Source organism: Aulonocara stuartgranti (assembly GCF_965226115.1).
Source record: "Aulonocara stuartgranti genome assembly, chromosome: 9".
In the NCBI taxonomy this organism is placed as follows: domain Eukaryota; kingdom Metazoa; phylum Chordata; class Actinopteri; order Cichliformes; family Cichlidae; genus Aulonocara; species Aulonocara stuartgranti.
The window spans coordinates 3747953-3765617 of record NC_138960.1 but is presented as its reverse complement, the minus strand read 5'-3'; the positions used below and the strand labels follow the sequence as shown (position 1 = coordinate 3765617).

Below are 17665 nucleotides of genomic sequence, written 5' to 3'. Positions count from 1 at the left end.
ATGTCGGCTGTGCCCACGAAGCATCTTTTTCTGGCCCTCGATTTAGTTTAGTGTTTCATGCACTACACTAAATCTCACTGAACAAATTAAGTAGCAGAATACGCTGTTTTGCATTAGAGTATGCCTATTACAGTAAAATTACAGGCCTGTAATTTGATTTTACGTTTGAGTTTTTCAAGTACAGTATTTCATTGTGCCACTGTAACTCCAACACCAGTCGCGCGGTGGCAGCAATGAGCTAACAGTAGTTGCCACACTGCCGTTAATGCAGAGTAGAAGAAGACTGTAACTTCGTGAAAAGGGCTTCTGTAGTGGCGCCGCGTCAGATGCTTAGCTAACAGTAATAACACGGTAAAACGACGGATATTCGGTTCTCGCTCAGTATTACGAGGCAGTGTGAGGTTGTCAGTAATGTATATTGGTCCGTCGTCTACACTTTGAAGGCTCTCTCGTAGCACTGATAATGCTGAAAATGAAGCTACCGACGAAAACGGGCGAGGAAGGAGGTAACCAAACGGCTAAGAACGATTCATTGGATCGGCCGAAGCACCAACATGTTCTCGGGGCGGCATCTCCCTCCGTGGCGTATGACAAGCTGGGGGACTCGCCCAGACCTCCGGTGCATCCAGCACAACTGGACAAGGAGAGCGTCTTTGAGTGGTTCGGCCTGCACCTAAACCCCGCTAAGCGTATCGAGTTCATGTGCGGGCTGTTGCATATGTGCCAACCCCTGGAGCTCCGTTTTTTAGGATCTTACTTGGAGGATCTCGCTAGAAAAGATTACCATGTTTTACGGGACTTTGAGTTTCGAGCAAATAGTCCGAGCGATTTGGGAGTGTTAACGGACGTGGTTGACCCAGTGATCAGGTCTAAACTCCTAGTCTGCCTGTCCCTCCTCGGGTCTGACAGCAGGGAATGTGCTGGAATACTCTTTCGGATACTCAGCCATGTCAACCCGGCCTTGTTCTGCAGAAATTACGACTGCCCCCTCCCTCCATTTAGGGACTCTCACGTTCACTCGCCGTGTCAGGCCGACAGTATGTACGGAGATTCAGAAGAAGACTGCGGCTTCTCTGCAAACGACACAGCCGGAGGACCTCTGGAGCAGATTGCGCTGCTTTTTACTATGGCGTCCCTGCACCCAGCCTTCCACTTCCACCAACGCCAAGTTGTTCGGGAACTGCTCGACAAAATAGAGCTTGCTATGGAGGAGGGAAAGCGTCAACGCCAGCGTAGATCAAACGTCCAAGCAACGGTAATGAGCAACAAACCAACTTTAGCCCATCTAAATCCTAAGCTAGCTTGTTAAACTCGCCCAACTTTAAAATGTGTTCTTCAGCAGAATTGGTTAAAGTGGGGAAAAACGTTAGATACATGTATTTCAAACTACGTAACATGAAAATGATGTCACATACTGGTAGAGTAGGCTCAGAGCAAACATTATTCTGCTAGCATTAGCTGCCATTATACTATGCTATTACTAACATGAAAGCCAGCCGGTTACCCTGCTGCTAGCTACAGTTTGGGCAGCTGTTACACGCTGTCGCACGCTCGGAGCTGTTTTGTAGCCTGCTGTTTAACTGTATGGGTTACCATCATCTGTCTAACCGCCATTTACAGTGTAAGTCGATAACAAGCTTATTGGAGGGTAAGTGGTGCCCTTATTAAAGCTATATTCAGATACAATGCCAAGCGCTCCTCTGACAGCACTAATTCTCAAACAGAGCGCTTTCCAAGCGCCTCTGTGCTGTAGCAGGTGTTTGATAAAGAGCCGATCTCCCAACAATCACCCAGCCACACAGCTGAATATCCATCCATCCATCAAAAAACTCCTTTTAGCTGGTGTGGTCTTGATTTTCTATGAAAGGTGGGATTGGTAACATGTTTTGGTGTCTTATTTTAAAACGCTTTAGAATATATATACAAACAAAATAAAGCACGAGTTGGAAATGGACTCCCTGCAAGTGTATCTCATAATCTTATCAGCCAGATAAGATGAGTAGTGTTAACTGTAAGAATTGCACGTTAAAAGAAAGATGCAGAAAGCTTTCACTTGGGGAAGTGTGGTTCAAATCTCATGTCAGGCTTAAACTGCATTGAAGTATTTTTTTAAAATCATTTTTAAATTTTTCAGCTTTCATCTTTGGTTACTTTTTCTGGTGAAAAGGGCTTGGAGTGCTCAACAAAGCTAAAACCCCATGTCTGATTTGAGGGTCTATCTGCTCAGTAGTTCTCTGCTAATGCCTGTGGAAGGTCACGTAAAACCACTTGTCCAAAGCATTGCACATGGAGCAGTGTGGATGTTAATCCTAAAGGAAAGAAGGTTCCCACTGCTGGCACTGCCAATGTAATGTTAATGTACCTGCAAGCAGCACGACATTTTTGACACATTATTGCTGGGGGACCTGATGACACTGTATACAATATCACTGACATATCAGTGGGAGCAGCAGAGATGCAGTGTGACCCCTGCTCCTTTGATCTGTTTTTCCTCCATCTATTGGCAACAAAAATTGCAAAAAATGTTGTTGTTTTTTCTCTTCATTGGATTTTTAAATCTCACCCCTGAACACAACCTCCTATAAAGTGGATAAGGTGTCATTATAACCCAGCCAAGTTAAGTGATTCCTTCGTGACATTAATAAGTATATTGAGTTATCAATGTATAGCTTTTTTAGCATACCTCCTTGGGCTGTTATCAACACCATTTATGACTGAATCCTTTAAACTGGCTGCTTTTTGTTTCGTCTAATCTGCTTCCAGATTTGTTAATATAATTCAAAGATATACCATAGAAATGCATCACAAAGTTGCATACAAAGCCAGGACATTTTGTCTACCTGAATATTCTTTTTTTATAAGCAGGTTTACTGTGACATCCACTCTGAATTTTCTTACCTTTCCTCACCAGTCTGTGTTTAAGACTTCAGTGATTTCTCTGTTCTATAAGAGGATCCAAGCAACTCAGTAAGCCTGCTTTGTTTAACAGGCTTCACTTTGCTCCCCAATGACTGAAACTGAAATATTAATATCATTTATGTAGTATTTAGCTGTTTCTTGATGTGAGCGTCCTGTAGCTCTGTGTAAACATGGTGGTCCCTCTTGTCTTCAAACAGCAGTTGTTAGTTCATTTGATTCCAATTAGGTACAAACTGTTGATTTCAGTCATTAAACCTGGTTCCACAGGTTTGTGTTATAAGTGGATAAAGTTCAAACCACAGGCTCTGTTGAAGCGTACAGGAGGGCATAATAACATCGGCTGTATTGAGAAAACGGTTTAATAGTTTTATCTATTAAACTATTGTTTCAGCTTTATTTTAGGAATGAACAAAACCTCAGTTAACTATCCTGAAGTCATGTGAGGAATGCAAAGCTCTTCTGTAGCCACTCAAGGGTGAGACCTTCCCTCTGCCTCATGAGAAACCCCTCACTCGTTTTAGAGTCTCAGCCACTCTAAGGGATCTGAGTTTGCATGTTGCTGCCTAACACGTGGGGGATATGTAGCAGGAAATAGCAGTCGCTATTCCCCATGTAAGATACTTAATAGAACAAAGTGTGAGTTGTTTGGTCATGAGACTTAGTTTCCAGCCCAGTCACATTATGCTAGTAGCAGCATATGCGTCTGTATCTCTGACTCGAAGGCTTTCTGCTCCACGAGTCCCGGGATGAAGTCATTGTGAGCCAGAACCCTGCCTGATGAAGATGCACTGCTCTTAATAAAATCACTCGTGCCCTTTTTAAAGAATAGTCTCTGGACTGTGCCACTGTCAAATGTGGGCAAACACATAGAGAAAGTGAAGGGTTTGAAACAAATGGAGGGTTCTGGGGTTTTGTTATGCATACATAATCTGTTTCATCCCTTGTGACTGACACAATGTTGTGCTTTGCTTGGCCTTCTTGTACCCACAGACGGATGCTGTAGCTTGGCTCTGTTCTGTACTATTTGTATTATGTATGCATATGTGCTCTTTTCCCTTTCTTTGCTCAGCATTTCTGTGGGTTCATGTTTCCTGTTGGCTTGTAATTTATCACAGACTAATATTTGCTTTGGGCCGCTGATTTCATTTTGTGTCAGAAGTGAATTATAAAGTCACTGCAATTAGTCTTACACTCCGTAGAAAAAGCTGAAAAATGTACTCAGAGATTAGAGATGGCACGATGCCACTTTTTTATGTCCGATACCATAAATTTGGATATCTGCCGATACCGATATGAATCCAATATAGTGAATTTTTTAATCAATAAAACTGATTTTTTTAATATCTTGCTGCTTTTTGTATAAGTTCATACTGATGTTAAAAAAAAAAACCCAGTAAGGCTATTCTGTTAAATCTGTATGTAAAAAAACACACTGCACCCAAAATATTTCATAGTTCAGCAAAACTGATCAATCTAATAAACTTAAACCTGCTCCATCCTCCCTATTCTGGTATTTTAAAGAGTAAGCAGCTCCCCCCCACCCTCCACCTCATGATGCTTAATCGATGTAATCAACTTTAATATGATGCAGTGTGGAAAAAAGAAAAAATGCACAGAAATAAATAATTTTTCAAGAATAATAAAATAGATTCAACATCTTTCTTCTACAGAACTGCAGACTGCACAGATGGTATCTTCCCAAAGGAAAAAGTACTATAGCTTACTAGTATATTAGACTTAACAGTTACTATATGCAGTAATGGACTTCTATATATTTTACACCAGATTAAAACTTTGGGTGTCAGAGTCAGATAATTATTTATTAAAAGCTAGACATTTTAAATGAGAATAAGAAAGAAAAGTATGTCTTTGTGCCCCCTTTTCCCTGTTCATGCCCTATCGGCCCCCCTGGCTACACTTTGCTAGATCCGCCCCTGCACAGTTACAGCCGTCAGCTGTAGAAAAAGATCCTGGTGTAGAAAGTAATATTAAATCAATTCTAACAACAGCTGATCAAGCTTAAACGTGCTGCTGTTGTTCAGCCGCTGGTTTCCTCTTTCTGGAGCAAAGTGGACCAAAAACAAGCAAGAGAGACGGACTCACGACAGAAAAGCCGATCAGCTGATCACTGATCAGTTTCACGATTGAAGTAGCAGCAGCAGAGAGAGAGAGAGGCAGTCGCTCCATATATCGCTTGTTAAGCTTTACAAACATTCAGAGATGAACTTACACACTTGCTTTACTTCTCTCTGGGATCACTTCAGAGATGAAATGCTGGTTTGGTAATGAGGCTACAAATACACACAGCCGCTCTATCACTGAGCACACTGCTCCGACATGTTACGGTTATGAGCCGAGTTACGCCGTGTCGCAAGTTTTGTGAGGTGCTTTTTTGATATTTAATGGATCGGATTGCATTTTTTATTTCTCTCCGATATCCGATCCAGTAATTTACGTCAGTATCGGACCGATACCGATACGTAATATGGGATCGGTCCATCAGAGATCCTGGGATAGTATTCCAATTCCCTTCATTGATCTCCAGCTGTGTATTGTGGGAAAAGTAAAACAAACCACTGGTGGTGTTGATCGAACTTTGCCTTAGTAATTTGCACCCACAGTTGTTTAAATTGAAATGTCATAGGTAACTGTGACACTTGTGAAATGCAGTACTTTCTAAGTAGAGCTCAGCGTGCAGTGAATTATTATGTTTCCAACTTTGAGTGTTTGTTTTCCAGGAGCTGATGGGCCAGAAGGGAGATTACCTGGCCTCTCAAGGGCTTGGGCTAGGAGAGTGTCCAGCCTCCCATCCACCTTGCCAGAGCCGACGGTCCAGCCGCAGGGCAACACAGAGAGAAGGTGAATAGAAAGGGTGCACATACTGAACACGATGGCAATTATGTGCTGCAGGTGCAACTGAGATCGTGGCAGCTTTGATATGTGCCCTGAGTCAGTTTCACGAGTAGCTCTTTTTCTTTGCTGTAATCATTTCTAAGGCACTAATGGTTTTTGTTATGTTGGCACTTTGTACAGCCGCAGAGAAGCCAATGCACATTTTTCTCTACTTGCTGATTTATTCATGGCAGGTGCTGAAGTGACCCTGATATTGTATGGGCTTAAATGATTCAACAGGCTTTCAGTAGACCTGTACTACTGTGTCTGAAGACGGTATTAGCTATGTTGCTGTTTTTATGGAAAAACGATATCATTAGTGTGTCCTCTGTGTTTGTGCAGCTGTGCATATCGAGGGAATTGTGCTTAGGGGCATCTGTCGGAAGAGAACGGACAAGGAATACAATTTTGAGGTAGGTAACCGCACACGCACTCTCGGGCACTGCTTCAGATCAGGTCAAGTCAAAGATGAGCTGTGATGTTAAGTTACAAATCTGAATTTTTACTGTTAACCTTTGAGTAGCTTTGCATGATTGACAGTTCAAAATAAGAAGTCTGTTATTGCAATAAATTGTCTTTTTCCTGTCGTTGGCTTTTCCAAATACACGTGTATACAGGCAAAGGGTCACTGGTTGTTTTGCTAACTTGCTGCTTCTCAGGCGGGTCTGAACAAGTTTGTTTGCCCTTATATTCACCACATGTGATAGTGACAGAAAGTTAAGGCTCCTCCTTCTTGTAGAAACTTTGTCTGTTCCTTTTTTGTTCGTATACCTGCTCAGTACCACGTACAGAAACTTGCTTTCTGCTCTGCCACCAACACCTGCAGCTGTGAACTTGATCATGCAAGAAAAATGCAGCTTTTACACGTGCCCCTATTGTCACACACACAGTTATGTGCCTATTATAACGCCCAGATAGTTTCCTGTATTTTCTTTACTTTGTTTGACCTACTTGGCCGTTGCGCTCAGAAAAATCCCGTTTTCAGTGGTGCTTGTCAGTGTCACAGCTGGTGACTTTATCCCTTGAGAAGTCTGTTTAGATCTTTATAGAACAAAGTAACCTGATTGTTGCTTGTGTGCAGAGAAATCATTAAACAACTGGAGAAGAGCCCAACTGTCCTGTTGGCTTTTCTAAGCTTTGACAGTAAAGCCAGCAGCTCTGTTTGGACTGGAAGGAGCTGCTGATGCATAAGACACAGACACTCTGACGTATCTTTGTAGTGCACTCACTCATAAACAGAACTTTAACTTTGAATTCTATTCTATCTTTTTGACATGAGCAACTCCTGAGATTAGAAAAGATGTCACACCTCGATTTCTTAGCAGGAGAGTAAGCCAATCTTCCTTTTAACACAAGTTTTGTTTTTTCTTGTATTATTTGAATGGTTTGTTTGTTTTTTCCACTTATGCTCACAGGTTGCTTTTTATTCAGTATCGTTGCCCTGCTTGGGTGTCTTCACGCCGTTACTGTGCGGTAAACTTCTAGTGCAGTCCTTCTGTGTGGTGTTTTTGGCACTTGTGGCTTTGCAGTGATGGAGTGTCCTGCTGCTGTTTCAGGTGAAGTGGTCCGACTCCTCTTTCAGCAAAGTGACCAAAACCCATTTTGAGCTGGAGAACTTCCTCCTGAAGGTAATCACAGCAGTAATATTAAAGCAGAAGAGCTGCAGAAGTATATGTAAAGAACTTTGAGTGTTGTTATATTCCTTTATTTGTTGAACTGTTATTTGTTTTAAAGATATATAATTAAGACGGTTTTCTGATTGTACAGAGGTTTCAGTCTGAGTGTGTCTCTGTCACATGTGCAACTAGGTCTGTTTTGTTGTAAACGATGCAAAGACGTTGTGGCAAATGGACGAAGCTGTAGGTAACATTTAATCAGCACAGTTAAATGGCTCACTGTCAGAACTTCAGCAGACACATCAGCAGAACAAAGTGACAGCAGTGTCATTAGTAAATAGGACTGATACACTGGTAATTACTGATTATTTCTACACTGAGCACTCTCAGCAGTTTGTACTTCAAGCATTTACACAAATGTTTTTCTTGTGTAACATCTGCACACCAGCTCTGACGGTTGTATCCGGGGAACCTTGCTGAGGATACTGTGGAGTAGTTGTCATTGGCAATCGAACCACTTTCTGATTGGTCTTACCTCCATCAGTAACAGCTGTATGAGTCCAGATGCCAATTTCAAATGTTTGGCCAGTTTTTAAAAAAGAAGCATTTTCACAGTGGGAGGTTTCACTAAAGTTTATTCGTCGTCCTGTACGAAACTAATCTGTGCACAGGTGATCGGGATGTACCATCGTATATACATTATGGTAATACAGCTTCAGTCCACGCCATTGAACCCAAAGCTGGTTATTTAGCACAAAAAGGAAGTCGAGGTCTTGAAGACACATAATGAAAACTTGTATGTGCAGGCAATGCTTCAGTGCATCCCTCCTGTTGTTCACCTTCCCTCTTTTTCTCTGCAGCTTCCGAAGGATCAGTGTACGGAGTCCTTTGAGAAGAGCATCTTGAGTCTTTTGAACCAGGGGGGCCAGTATGAGAGCAGGGAGGTGGAGAAGAACCTCAGGTAATTTACATCTAGCCCACTTGTTCACCTGAAATCTTAAAAAGCTGCGGGACAAATTCTCCTTTTGACCTCTGGCTAGATGAGCCAGTTTCTGATGAGGAATATCTATTTTTGTTGAGCATTTTTGTGGCTAGCTTGTGTTCAAATGTTTCGGCTCCATCTTGTTTGGCGTTTTCTGACATTCGCATATCTGATCACGTGGAAACACTGTGGACTGCAGCTTTGACCGAGGACTTGCCGCAGTCGCGACTGTGGTCATTTTGTTCTGTTATTCTGAGTTCTCCAAGGATAAGAGGTCACCATCTGTCTTGCTTTACCCAAAGACGTTGTTCAGCATCATTTCCTGTGTGTAAAAAATCTGACATGCATTCCTACTCCTCACTGTGCCGCAGTTTACTTCGAAAACAAGCAAGAAGCTTTGTGGCATTTTGAGGCGCTCAGTAGACTTGAATGGAATGACCCCAGGTCAGTGAAGGAACGCTGGATGAGATTCTCAGTGTCCTGCGGTTATTTATCTCAGGTGTGTGTGTGCATGTGTGGAGGGAAAATGTCACCAGAGATTAAGATGTAGTCACAATGTGATGAGGAGGGCAGACTGAGAAACAAAGGGCATGTTAGTGTCAGACTGTAATCCTCCTGTTTGACACCATTTTGCAAATCGAACAGCATCGTCTGTCTTTTCTTTATATATCAATACAGCCAGTTTAAAATGTAAACCAAAACAATTAGCTAAGCATCGCTGTATTATTTTGAAAGCTTGAGCTTAAAATAGCTGTGAACAAGCAGCTCCGTGGGAATTTTAAGTACCTTCGTTTCCGTCAGTGTGCTGTGTGTCAGTTATTGTTGCTGCTGCTACAAACCAGCAGGACAAACTGTAAAACATGACTTGGGGCTGTGTTTGGACCCCCGTCACCCCCATCATGCCAGTACTGGAGGGTGGGGAAAGGAGCGGGGGCCCTTGACCTAGAAAGCACAGCTGAACATGATATTCTGTCAAATGGGTCTGACCATTATCTGCAAAGCTTTGTAAGGGTCCCTGTAATACATGTCAGGCGTGCTAAACAGGGCTGGTTTTCATTCTTGGTTGAAGGGATAGTCAACCCAGAGAGGTTTTTGTTGTTGTTTTCCCTTTCATTCCTGATAAAACACACCCACACAGTGGGTGTGGCCTCTCCACCAGTTTCATTTAGTGTGAAGTGAGACTGTGGAGCGAGTGGGGAAACTGAAACCTATCTGCTTGGACTGTTTTTGTTTGCATCCAAAGTCCGGCCCACTGTCAGACTTTTGTCTTGTGTCTCATCTTGTATAAGGCGAGGCTTAACTAGTGCTGGAGCAAAGCTTTTTGCTTCACTGTTGGCTGCAGTTATGGGCCATTAAAACTTGCACAGTGCACGACAGGTTCAATGTTTATGGACTGGGGGGTTGGTACAGTCATTACGAGAACGGGGGCACCCAGTGATTAGTGTGACTGTGTTAACCCTGGTACAGACTGTACCCAGCCTCTCCATGCACTCCCGCAAATCTGAAATTGATAAGCAGAAGAAAGTCCATGGATATTTTTGTGAATTCTTCAAGCCTTTATGATCGTGTAATGTAACGGAAATATTGTCAGCTCCACCCTGTGCGTGCAGTTTTTATGTCCTAGTGACTATTTCTATGAATAATCGTGCCAAACACGTTCTCAGAGGAGGAGTTTGTGTTCAGAGTAATGGTGTCATTCTGAAGTCTAAGTTTAGGGTTTTTGTTTGTTCATGAACAGTTTCACTCATGCCGTCTCTCTGCTCTCACCTGTAGAGAGAGGTTCCTGTCTGCACCTCCGCTGTTCAGGCAGGCCAGGAAGGTCTGCAGCTTCTTCAACTGTGATTCCAGTTATGCTGCTAAACCTACTTGTAGCAGATGTGAGTATAAGGCCAAGATGCTCATATTCATGTTAGATCATGCAATTGTCTGAAAGGTCAGCTGTTAATGAAAGCTGCAGCATCATCCTGCAGAAGAGTCGGTGGTCTCACCTCCTCTCACTGAAACACGCATGTCCACCAGCATAATGTCCTCTGGTCCTTTGTGAGGGAGCGCAGTCACAGTTCAGGTTCATGTATGGAGCCTTACAATAGCCGGAGAAAGCAACAAGAACTGTTTCGTGTAATGTTGTATTTATTGATTTTACATTTTGAACCTCTCTGGCTTCCTGTTTAGTTCGTTTTCTCTATTTATGTAATGAAAGTAATAAAATGCTACAGATGTGCAGTTTTTGGTCTTGAGTGATCAGACATATGGAACAAAGTGGTTTTCATCACTTGTGCTTTAGTTTTCACCTTTTCTGTGTTTTTGGGGGTTTTTTTGAACAGGCAACTGTCAGCTGGGCACAGCCTACCAGGGAGACTGCTCCGATGCCTCCAGTCAGGAGGAAGGTGAGAAGAAGCAGCTTTCAGGTCCGCGCTTTTTTTCTGGTTTTTCTTTTTTTGGGGGGAGCGGGTTGTTTTTCTATGATACTGGTGGCAGTGCAGCATGATGAGGGGAGGAGTGCATGGAAGTGTGTAAATCGCTGATTGAGAAGTGATTGTGGGCACTGACAAAACAAAGGCATGGCCAGCTAACCAGGCCTGCTGCTCGAGTCTTACTAGTGTTTATTTTTGGAGGTCAGTCGGAAAAGCTGAGTCTGTTTCAAATCCTCATATTTCACAGCTATATTTGCCCCATCATGTGCCACGGGCAGCAGTCAGCACGGCCTCGTCCTGCTCATACTTTATATAAAGCTTGTTAATCCTGGACGACTTTTAGTTTTAAAGCCATTTACCTTACAGACACAGAGATGGGCTATCTCTTTCCAGCTGTAAAAAAATGATGTATTAAATGAAATTTGAGTCTTTGGTCCTACAGCCACTGCTAACAGTACACATGAATCGCTTCTCCTTTGTCAGAATGTAATCAAACCTGTGCACTGTGCTTCACCCTAGTTGTGCTCACATTTGTCATTTGATGGGTAATAATGTGTGAATTGTAATGAACAATGAGTTGGATGAGCGCCTCCATCATTGACTTTTTCTTGTTTAAACCCTGTGAAATCTAGAGTCGTATCTACAGGGACACAAGAAGAAGCACGGGTCCAAGAGTCCATGCCAGCTGTGAGTATGATCTCTGCTTCACCGCTGTTTTTGTCTCCAGAATTGAAAAAACTGTTAGTGAAGCAGAAAAAAGCTGCACGTAAACGTATTAACCAAAAGCACGTGTTCCTCTCAGCGGTCTGTCGGGTGCCAAAGGCTCCCAGGTGGACCCTCGCAGGGGAGGACACGCCGCAGAGCTCAATGGGCCTGCAGAGAGGAGGAAGAAGAGCTGCGCACCGCGAAGCAGCCAGGAAGCCGAGCAGGTCGGGTTATTTGCCAGTCTCTTTGTCTTGCGTATACAGAAACCTGTTTTGATTAAAGAAGTTCTTACTCGTGCTCAGCAGTACTTCAGCGTGCCACTGAGACACACAGCAGCCATATGATTGCTAACACTGGCACGAGTGTTGTAGAAATGGTAGCTTGCTGTGCTGCAGTCTGCTCCGTTTGTGCAGCAGGTAAGCTCCTCGCTGCACCAGCCGCTGTCAGAAGCAGCTCGGTTCAGTCCTGTGAGTAAAGCTCAGAGCACAGTGAGCACCATTTCACCAACACTGTTAATCATTATGGGCTGCAGAGGTTTGAAGGCCGCTATGATTGCATTAACCCAGCTGCTCCTGTGTCTGTGATTGGACGTGCCATGTGAAGGGGAGTGCTCTGTGCTATCTCGCTAACACGCTCAAACACTGAGGTGGAGGACAGTCTGCTGACAAAGCACATTCTTCATCTCACTCATAACCCGTTTATTTCAGAGCCCTGGATGGGGTTGACTCCTCAGAATCCTTCTCTCAGTGTAAACTGGTGTTACACAGGGTCGTTTTTCTTTCTTTGTTGTTGTTGTTTTGACTCATGCTCCAGCTCTGTGTAGTATTTGTGTAAATTGGTAGGGATCCCCTAATACGCTGCTAGCTGAACAGCTGAAAGTGATTAATGGCAAATCGAGTCATTCCAGGGGAGCTGTGAGCTGCATGTTAATGACTCCTCGCTTTCTTACAGCACCAGGACACAGACAAGAGAAGCCACCCAGCCACCAAAACCAAGAGCAGAGTGCTGCCCACAGAAGGGTAGGTCTGCTTCACGAGCTAAGAGGCTCCACGTTTACCCTGTGTGACACGATTGAGCAGTCATTAGACTCTGGCTCTGTCAGTCTGTGCGTTAGTGTACAGTGTGCTGCATCTGTGTTAACATGAACGCTCTGGTCTCCCGTGTGCTCCTGTTTTCAGGGAGAAGGTGAAGTGCAAGTCCTTTGTGTCCAACGGGTGTTTGGTGGCAGCCCCGAGGAAAGGTAAGCGTCTGTAGCAGGAGGCAGTGTACTTCAACAGGACGGTGCTTTGTTGAATGCTTTTGAAGCAGCTCCAAGTCCATCAGAGCAGTGTTGCCAACTTAGCGACCTTATTTCTTTTCTAAAAAGCGACTTTTGTTGGTGTTATTAGTCAGACTTATGACCACTTTTTGACGTGAAAGCACGTATCGCATCGCTGTTCCTCTCAACAAGCAGCGTGCCGCCCGTGCCAAAGCGCTCACAGGCGGCGGGTCATTCTCACGTAGCAGTCGCCCACAGCTGCAGTCGGAGCAGGAGATGCTGACCCCTACGCGCCCAAACTGCAAATGAATCGCGCAGGAGCGAAGCCGCTGCTCCCGCACTGACTGTAACGCAGTCAGTACTTTTTGTGGATCAGAAGGTTTAAAACGACGTAAACACACACAGTAACTCTGCCAGAGTGCCTGTTTCAGGTCACTTTTGCCAGTACCAAGCCTGGATGAAGGAGGTGGGATCGTGACATTAAAACAATAATTTTTAAAAGAATTTCATTTGTAGTTCTAAATATATTCTAAATGCATTTAGGGTGGTTTGGTTTTTTTAACATAAGCATGACCAGTTATGCAAATTAGGTGATGACCTCATTTAGCGACTTTTAGGACAGCCAATAGCTGTTTTCCTTACTGATGAGTTGGCAACACTGTATCAGAGGCCGTCCCTCTCTGGCATGTGCAGGCTTGTCTCGCTGTTGTGCGCACCAGGAATGTAAACACATGGTATTGCTGTAGCAATGATACTGCGATGTAACACCTTTATGTTGCCTAGTTATTTTTCTGTATTATCATGTGACATGGCCCTAGTGGCTGCTTGCATGGTACGGTATTCGTAGACAGTAAATGACTAATAACGCCGTCTCTTACAGGCTGGAGTTCCTCATGAATTGCAGCTGAAGCAGAGTCTCAGTCACCAGTTTAATAAACTCATCAGTAATCTTGTCGTATCGTAAAGGACACGTTAACAATCGTGCTGTGTTTCCTGTTGCATACACAGTAGATGGGCGCTGGTTGGCTTTGACACACGTTGTTGTTGCAGATGGCGGTTCATCGTCAGAAAGCTGCAGCTCCCCATCCAGCCCACAGCACCGAGGACCAGAGAGCCTGGAAAGTGAGGATGAACACAACAAAGGTAAAACTATCACACACGCCCTTTTTCTAAATACAGCCACTGTAAAGATAAGCGATGACATTGCTGTCCTCTGTCAGATACAGATAGCCCCTGTGACGAGCTCTGTAAAGGACCAGGCTCTGACATGTTCTTCACCGGCCAGACTGACTCTGCTGTGCTGGCGGAGGCCTCCTTTAGCAGCCTGGAGGGGAGAGCAGACTTCCCCCATATTTCCTTCATGCATAATGTGAGCTACATACTCCCCAACGGAGCTGCGGATGCTGGGCTCCCATTGGGTTCACTTCCTGGCCAGAGCATGGTTCCAGAGGGAAAGCCCTCACCAGGGCCGCTAATGATTCCGATGCCCACACTGCCTCCAGCCGTCTCTGGAATTGTGGACGACCCGGAGAAGAGGGATGTTGTCCAAACCTTTGGGATTCCACCTACTGGACTGCATCCTGCAGGAACTTCTGCCATGCAGCCCTTGATCCAGGGCTTCAAAACGGCTTTGTCTCACAGCCAGGGCGGCACTGACGGAGCGCCGGGGAGTGGATCTTCACCTGCTGCACCGCAGGTTTCACACCAGGGTCCAATCAGACCCGTCAGCGTCATGTCTTCTCCAATACTAACCTGCCAAGACCCAGCCAACATCAGCCCGGGCCTGGCCTCTTCTCTACCACATGTGGAGACATCGCAAAGCAAGCGCCCAGGCTTACCGTCTGCCCTGCCTTCTCCCTACGCCCTGCCCCCCGTCCCAATGCCATCTCTGGGGGCACCCGTGGCCCCTGGACAAGTACAAGCTGCTGTTCCACCAGCTGTGCCCACACACACCCCTGGACCTGCCCCGAGCTCTAGCCCAGCACTTACACACAGCACGGCACACAGCGACTCTACATCCTACAGTAACAGCAGTGCTTCCACTGGAAGCACCCGGTCGCTCCTGGTAGCCCTCTCACTCTCCAGCAGCCAGCAGCACCGCAGCAGCTGCCAATGGGCTGCGGGACGTGTGGCTGTCACAATAACTGCGGCAGCCGAAGCAGCAGTGTGAGCGTCGCCTCGGGTCAGACGCCTTTATTCTTCCCTGGCCACCAGATGGCAGCAGCGCACCAGATGTTCAGTGTTCCTCCACCGCTCTTCCAGATCACAAGCCTGTGCAATAGCAGCTACCTCACCCAGGCTCACCCTCCTCACCAGGCCAACGGACCCACCTCCATGCCCCCTTACTTCCCCAGTGCTGCTCCAGCACATCCATCCCCTTACCTTAACACTCACACCCAAAGTCATGCAGAGGTACCATCGCACATGCTGGCCACGCAGGCTACAGCAGTGGTAGCCGCCAGCTACAGCCTCCAGCAGCCGATGGCTCCAAACACTTCGTTCTGCCACCATGTCTACCAGCATGTGTACCCTCCCCTGGGGATGCTGCCTCCCTCTCTGTTGGGGGGAGGTGGCGTCAATAAGAAGAACGGGAACGTGTCCTGTTATAACTGCGGTGTGAGCGGCCACTTTGCTCACGAATGCAACCAGCCCTCCATTGACTCCGCACAACAAGGTAACAGCGACACCCAACACTCAGCAAAGACTAGAAGGCAGCGCTGATCCTCCACATGAAGTATATTTGTAGCTGTCTTTACTCAGCTGTGCATGGTTCACAACATGCGCTTTCAGATATGGCAGAAGAATCTGCGTCGCTCACATTATTGTAGTGAGATGCAGCATGTGTGCAACACCGCAGTGTCACCTCCTACGTTAAAATCAAAGTAATAGCTGAATACAAACAAGTACAGTTATCAGCCATAAAAGGCCAAAGTTTGTGTACGAGAATGAGGCGGTGTGGGATTTCTCACTGATACTGTGGGTCCAAGTTCAAATCTCAGTGACCTTGACCTCAAGATCAAAGGTCAGGTTTTCTGAAGGTACTTTGAACACAAACGAGGCAGTGTAGGGTTTTTGTTTATCTGCACTTTTGCTTGACGTTTCCACAGAAACAGTTTGGTTAGGACAGGCTGATGGCACCTAGGGCTGCAACTAAAGATTATTTTGGTAGTCGACTAACCTCCACTTCCTGTGGGTAAACCTCGCGTTCTCTGCCCACTTATGAATATCGCCCCGTTGTGTCTTCCCACGGAAAATTAATGACTCAGGAAACGCATGAATTTAAAAATGATCAAATGTATTTTTACCGTTACTCGACAGGACCATCAAAATAAATGAAAGGGATCAACATGGACCCATTCAGAGTTACAGCTCCAGGGTGCCGGTGTTTGACATGCTCGTGCGCTGCAGTGATGCTGTTGTGGAGTGAAAGCATTGAACTTTGTTTTCTGTGACACGCTTCCATCCTCCTGTTTGGCCATTAGCGCTGCTGTGTTCTTCTGCATTAGTGCGTCTGCAGTCTTGGCAGGTGATGCAGGCGATACTGCCCGCACAGCTTGCTGTAGTGTGTTGCACATTCACGCTGTATTGGTATAAATCGCACTACTGTGTACAAATGTATAATCTTCAGTATTACCAGCTCACACTTCAGGGCTGTGATGGGTTTTACAGTTGCAGTTGTCCTTCCTCACAGGTAGAGTAATGTAGTGCACAAAATAAGTGTGTGTGGGTTTGTTGAACCACAGTCATAACACAAACCTGAAGCGCGGGCCGTGAAATAGTAACGTTTTCCTTTTCTCTGTTTGTTCTTCAGCAAACACGCTCGGCATCACTGAACACTGTTGGTGTCATGTAGTCGTGCTGTGATGAACCACTGCGAGCTGATGTTTGTGCGTTTGTGTGTCACAGGTGGGTTCCGGTTAAAGTACGCACCGTCCCACATCTCAGACGGCCCTGACAACGCTGACTGAAGAACACGAGGAGGATGGAGGAAGTTCCTGCGACCTCGTTTCCATGGCGGCAGCCTCTTCCCTGGGAGCTGTTTGTGAGCAGCGTGATCAAGCTTCTGTGTTCGCCACCGCATCCTCTGAACAGGACCGACCTGCCAAGGGCTCCGTGGACAAAGCCCGAGTACTCGTGCCTGGAAGAAACCTTCATCCCGTGGGGATTACTCATTGCACACGCAAACTGTCCATGTGACTCGAAGCCCCACCCCCTTTCAGTTGGTTTTTGATATTTTTGCACTGAGGGTCGGAAATGATTAACTTATTAATTCTTAGGAAGTGAAAGCTATTTTGAGGATATTTAGTTTTAACATTAAGCGGAGCCTTCGGTCTCGACTGGGAGCTTCTTAAACACTTCTTTGTAAGAGCGTATTTATGCCTTTTCTTAACTGTTCACGATTTTATTGTACAGCAGTTTTCAAAGACTACGAATCAAAGATGGATTTTGTTTTCAATTTTGCTGTAAGGTTTTTGAATGTATGTTTAAAGAGGAAGCTGATTCAGAGTGGACGGATCTCACGCATTTTTGCCACTTGGTGTGTTTTTAGTTGAAGGGTAATTGCTGCTGCTTTGTAATTTAATTTTCTTATTGTTTTCCATTTTTTAAAAGTTCTTTTTTTTGGTCAGATGCACTATAGAGAAGCAGGAGCCACTACAACATTGTGCACCGGATACACGTTCACGTAAACATTTTATTGGTGTTCATTTGAAATCTGCATGAATTGGCCAACTGATCAGCATTTTGTGTAAAACGTCGTTTCAGGTGTAGAACCAATTTTGATGGCTAACAGTGGAAAAAGTTGAAGCGACATACTGTAGAAATAAAACTGAGATTCCAGGTAATGAGTCAGACCAGTTCTGTTCCAGGCAGCACGTTT

General features: G+C 45.1%; 1 protein-coding gene across 1 annotated transcript; it reads left to right on the top strand.

Annotated features, from left to right (window-relative positions):
- Positions 1-269: 269 nt before the first annotated feature.
- zcchc2 (zinc finger, CCHC domain containing 2) lies at positions 270-17625 on the top strand. The gene is given in 15 exon segments (XM_082547491.1): positions 270-1255; positions 5658-5778; positions 6154-6224; positions 7368-7439; positions 8288-8388; positions 10183-10286; positions 10734-10796; positions 11456-11510; positions 11626-11752; positions 12480-12547; positions 12707-12768; positions 13837-13929; positions 14007-14834; positions 14837-15460; positions 16693-17625. Coding segments are annotated over 15 exon segments (3243 nt in total). The 5' UTR covers positions 270-463; the 3' UTR covers positions 16755-17625.
- Positions 17626-17665: the final 40 nt, after the last annotated feature.